Genomic DNA, 6000 nt, shown 5'->3' on the forward strand with positions numbered 1-6000 from the left:
TTATGAATCCAATATGTATTGTTTCAAGATTTTAGAGTAATCCTAAAGAAAATCATGAATCAGTAGTGAAAAGGATTTTTTAGTATCTACAAGGCACAACAAATCTTGGTTTATCGTATCCTAAAGATGAAAAATTTGATTTATGTGCATACACAGATGAAAATTGGGCTGAAAATGTAGATAATAGAAGGAGCACCACTGATAGAGCATTCTTTCTTGGTAGTAGATTGACTTCATGGTTGAGCAAGAAACAGAGTTGCACATCTTTATCAACAGCAGAATCAAAATATTTTGCAGCAGCAACTAATTGTGCCCAGGTATTATGGATTACGAAAATGTTCAAGGATATAAAGGTAAAATGCAAAGAACCTATAACCTATCTACCCTAATTCCACCTAATCATTCTTCTAATCCCTCTCCTAATGAGTTGCTAGTGGCTAATCATAATGATTAACCACAAAGTCAACTCCTTGTCCCTTCCATCCAACCACCATCCTTAAATGCTCTTTTCCTAGGTGAATGTGAGATTTTCAAAATCTCACATTCCTCTAGGCATCCCATCCTCCAAGGAATTTTTAATTTCTCCTTATTCCTCCAATCCCCATGATCATCCTTTTTCAATAATTTTTAATTCCTCATCCCCATCCCTCAAGGAATATTTTATTCCATTCTCTTCCCTAGGCTCATTGGGAAGTCTAACCAATGAGCCTTGAGGAGTGCGAAGAAAAGAAATGTCTTTAAAGCATATCTCTTGGTCTCCACACTTGTCATTTCACCTCCTCTTGGGCCTTGTGTGGGCTCACAAGAAATCTTGACCCTTCATCTTGAGTCAATCCTATCCCTCCATTCCTTCTCTTCTCCTCCTATAAATTGAGGGCTCCATCCCCTTGTTTCTCATCTACAATTTTAGTAAATCCATGCTGTTATTTTGTGCCCAAGAAATTATCCTCATACCCTTATTATACCAAAATTTGCACTCATCCATACTTAGGCATTTCATACTTTGATCATCAATCCATCCTTCTTTAGCCATCCATCCTCTATCCATTGTGCACAATATTGGAGAGCCAACCACATCATTCCTATTGGACCATTCAGATCAAGCTAGGAAAGGGCACATTCTTGGCTTCAACAAGAGTCCAAATTGGAGGAACAAGAGAACTCTCTTGGCAAGGTATCAAGATTGTTTTTGTATTTCCTGATTTGAATGTTTTATGTCTGTTATGCTTTGATTCAATCTAACCTTGCACCAAGAATTTTCCCTTGGTTCATTTATCATTGAATGGCAGCCAGCTAGGCAACATCCTTCCAAGACACAGTTCTACCTCAACATGTCTCTCCTGCATCATCAAACCATGATGTCCCACATTCAAAGGATTTGAAATTTAGATCCAAGGCCTCATCATCACACTGGTTGGATTGCATGGTGGAAAGACGCCATTACATGCTCTATGAGGTTTCTGCACATTTATGGTAGATAGCTTGCCATGTACCACAGGCGGTTGTATGACATGACCACCAAAGATCTTTGTTCTTCCATAGAAGCTCTCACCTTGAATCCTTTTGATTCTAACCTACAACTTTGATTAGCCCAGCTCCTCCATCAGAAACAAGTTGCAGATAGCTATTCTGCTAGAGGAGCTCAAATCAAAGCTAGGTTACATTAGCTCAAGGTGGGTGATAGGGCCTCCAAGGAATTTTTACTAGCTTTGCGCGCCTGTCATACCTCTGTAGGGATCAATAAAATCAAAGAGGGGTAGGTTGTTCTCAATGAGCTACCTGATATTTTGCAAGCTTTTGTCTGTCATTATGAGGTGTTCACATTGTAGGGAGACTATTCAGCTAGAGCCCAAGCTTTGCAAGATTGCTTAGTTGTTGTTCCCAAATGGCTCTTTGAGTCTTAGTAGACCCTCTGTGATCTCTTATTGACCATTGATGATCTCAAGGAAGCCATTTTTTCTATGGCGGATGATAAAGCTTGTGGGTGTGATGGCTTTCCCTATGAATTCTACAAAGCCCTTTGGCCCTGTGTTGGTCCTGACCTCCATAAGGTCTACATTTATGCTTTTCATTCCCAATCCCTAGGAGTGATGATTAACCAGGGTAATATCAAATTTATCCCTAAGGTTGGGGACCCAAAGAACATTTGAAATTGGAGGCCTATTACATTTCTCAATGTCTCATACAAGATCATCGCCAAAGCCTTGGCTCTCAAGACTTGTCATCTCCTACCTCTTATTGTGCATCCAGAGCAGATTGAATTTATCAAGTCTAGGTTTATTCTGGATAATATTATTGTTGTTTGGAAAGGGATAGATTGGGATAGTCTAAACAACTGGAAATATTTCTTAAGATTGACTTCACTAAGGCATATGATCACATTGAGTGGCCATTTATCTTAGCTATGCTCAAAGCCCTTGGCTTTGGTCCCAGATTCATTCAGTTTGTCCAGATGTTATTTGGAGATGCCTCGACCTATATCACCATTAATGGCCAATAGCCTAAGGCTTTTGACCATTTTTAGATCCATTCACCAGGGATGTCCTCTAGCTCCTTTTTTATATGTTCTTACGACAGAAAGGTTTGGTTACTTACTTACTAATGTTATCTCTGTTGGGCGTGTCCGTGGTATCTCCCTGCTTGAGTCACCTTCTCAACTTGTCAATGGCCATTTTGTGGATGATTCCTTCCTCACTCTCATTGAAGAAGAAAACAATTTGTAGGTCACTCTTCAATGTCTGGACACCTTTTGCTTGGCTTCTGGTTCAACCATTCAATGGCACAAGATGCAATGTTATAGGCAGTATTTTCTTCCCACCTTGCCTTGGATTCTTCAATATGACTACGAACGGATTCATTATGGTGAAAGTGTTCACTTTCTAGGCATTCCCTTTGCCTTTCAAGCTTCGCCTGTGGATCTTTGGAATGTTGTTTTAGTCAGGATTGAGAAAAGGTTGGCCTATTGGATTATCAAGCCTCTCTCTTTGGCTAGTAAATTCAAAAATTTGTTCTAAGGTTTTGGTTGCCACCCATGTCTATTACTCCTCATGTTGGGCTCCTTCTAAGGCCTCTTCCATGATATTGGAAAGACTTATGCGGGCTTTTCTTTGGGCCTCTGGGTCTGACCATCAAGGTTTCCACAGGGTCACTTGGGAGTATTATTGTCTTCCCAAGGAGTCTAGAGGGCTTGGCCTTATTTCGACCTAGAAACAAGGGCTTGCCTTATGTGCTAAATGGATAATTAGAGCCTTATCTGGCGTGACAAGGCTTGAAAAATCCTTCTTTGACATTACATTTCTTTAGGATTTTCTGCCAATAGGCCGGCTTGGAAGGGGATTGGTTTTCAAACCCTGCTCATTATGAAAGACCTTGTTCAGATCTAGGGTACTTTTGTTGTTAAAAGCATTTGGCATTCTTGGGAAGCTATCAAGCCTTGGCTTCAATGGGCGGGTGATGGTTTTCTTGATGAGATCTCCATGAATCAACACAACCTCTGGTGGTCACCTCTTTTTTAGGTGCAAGGGTCACCACTGACCAAAATCCAGGGTGTTAGTGCTCTACATTTTCATAAACGTGGCATTAGAACACATAAGGATCTGTTTTCCAAAGCTTCTATGAACCTCTGGTCATGGGATGACCTCTAGGTCCAGTTTTGTCTATCTCGACTAGATCAATAAACTTATGACCTTCTGGTCTCGACCTTACCCTCACATTTATTACATAAGCTTGGCATTTAGTCTGTCAGACCTTGCTGGAAAGATTGGAAGTGGTATCATTGGACTCCTTTCACCAACTACAATCCCAAAATGGGTTATCTCTAGCTGATTCCTCATTTACCTATGGTCCATATTCTCAACTAGCGGTGGCACTTGCAGTCTTCTCAGACTTCCTAGAGATTCAAGTTTCTTGTTGTCTAGTCCACCACCACTGAACCCAAGATTGCACACTTTGCTTGGTGTGTTCCTTTTCAAGGGCTGCCTTTGGGTTCCATACTTAAGCATTTGGGAGTTCCTGATCCCCGATGCCCTTTTTGTGGTCACCCAGAAATGTTTATGCATATTTTTTGGTTTTGTAGAAGAGCCTAACAGTACTGGAGCTGGATCCATGATTTCTTTTAGCCTTTTCAGTTTGAGCCCTTTTCTTGGCATATGGCTCTTCTAAGCGATTCACCTAGAATCCCCTTCATATTTTCCCAAATATGGCATGCTTTCAGAATGGAGATCCTATTCACTCTTCGGAAGGATAGAAATGCAGTTCTTTTTACTCACAACTTTCTGGATATTAATGTCTCACTTTATGCTAAAGCTTTCATTTGTAATAATGTATTAATGCAGATTCAGGTACAAGCTAACAAAGTGGCTCTAGAAGTGGGCCACTCATAGGAGCTCATCCAGCACTAGGGCAATGCCCCTTGTGTGGTTTCTCGAGTGCCACCAAATCTTGTCTCTACCGACGGCACTCCACCCCGTGGTTGCCATTGTGGCTGCAATTCCTTTTCCCATCGCTCTCAGACCCCATGGTCCTAGACTCCTCACCACTCCTCTAGTGGGAGAGATGATGCATGGAGGTGTCACTCGACTTCTCCTTTGCATCATGGCTCTGCCTCAGGGTGCCCTTCTGTTACTCCTGTGACTTTGGCTCCTCCTGTTGGTGATGGCTTTGGGTGGCCTTCTACCACCACCTCCAAGTTTCCCCACTTGGCTTGGGAGATTTCGCCTCCCAGGCGGGAGAAAGGAGAAGTTGAGAAAGATCCTAATGATGGGTGGTCTATGCTGGACCCAACTCCTGACCTCGCTGATGTATGGGGCAAGAAAGATGATCCAGATCCTCCTCCCTCGGCTACCTTTGCTTTGGTTGCTTGAGGAAGTTTTTTGATGAATAGCTTTATTTTTTGACTCCGGCTTCTATCCGTGTGACTCTAGCGGGGTGATCTTGTATCCCCCGACCATTTTTTGTGAATATGTACTTTAATATTTTTAATTAATAGAGAAGGCCTATTTATGAAAAAAAAATATATTATACATATTTAAAAACATTAAACATTTAATAAACAAAAGACCACATTGATTCCCTATGCTATCAATTTATTTGGTTAACACTAAGTCATAGTAATGGACTCGAGAATTGTGAAGTTAGGGTGCACAAATAGGGGAGAGGTCTGAGTAGTTGAGCGCATTCCAATTGTTGTGATAGAAGTTGATTTAATACTCCCATACTTGCTGATTTAATGTCCATTTTTTGTACAACATTGCACCAATAGTTGTGACTTTAAAAATGTTATTGTAGATAATGACTACCAATAGTTGAATGAAATATATCTTTTGTTGTAAAAAGCAACCAATCATGTGATGCCATGTCAGTTGCCCAAGTATTGGGGCACCTTTTGCAAGTTTATTGGTCTCACCTTTTTTTTGGGTTGTTTTGGACACCTTGGCAAAAAGCATGTTGATGTGGCATCATATTTGATGATGTGGCCTTGAAACCTTAATTATAGGCAGGGGACATGCCAAGTAAGTTGCTATAAAAAATTGAGAGAGATTTGAAATTTCCATGTAAGATTTTGAGAAGCACAAAATTAGGGTACACAACTACTCGGTCCTCTCCACTTCTTACATATTTATTCTTAATCATTTCACATTTTCATACAATATCTCTATTGTCAATTCAAGATGGAACAACATTAAAAGTGGAATTAGGTAGGTATGGACAAGATTAAAACTAGTTGTTTCGTGTCACAGGGGTGAGCAATTCAAGAAATTGATCTCTATACAATATAAACAGGTTTCATTTAAGTTTGGTCAAAGATTCCATTTACAATGTAAAACCTATATTAAGAAGATGATAAACTTGACTTACCATGATCCTTGCATTATAGATCAGATTAGAATCTGTTTATACATAGGTTTTTTCTCATTTCTTTCTGTAAAAGTGAGACTAATTAATATTTACAAAATAGGCGAGATAAGGAGATGTATAAAGAAGAATAGAGATGAGATTTGA

General features: G+C 40.1%; 1 protein-coding gene across 1 annotated transcript in view; it reads left to right on the forward strand.

Moving 5' to 3' along the window:
* LOC131857915 (receptor-like protein 43) overlaps nucleotides 1–4862 on the forward strand; it is a 66721-nt gene extending 61859 nt beyond the window's left edge. The window contains exons 5-6 of the mRNA XM_059210703.1: nucleotides 4335–4340; nucleotides 4609–4862. Of these exons, the coding sequence (XP_059066686.1) occupies nucleotides 4335–4340; nucleotides 4609–4862 (260 nt within the window). The remainder of the gene's footprint in view (nucleotides 1–4334; nucleotides 4341–4608) is intronic.
* The last annotated feature ends 1138 nt before the right edge of the window (nucleotides 4863–6000 follow it).

Source organism: Cryptomeria japonica, chromosome 8 (genome assembly GCF_030272615.1).
Source record: "Cryptomeria japonica chromosome 8, Sugi_1.0, whole genome shotgun sequence".
Lineage (NCBI taxonomy): Eukaryota > Viridiplantae > Streptophyta > Pinopsida > Cupressales > Cupressaceae > Cryptomeria > Cryptomeria japonica.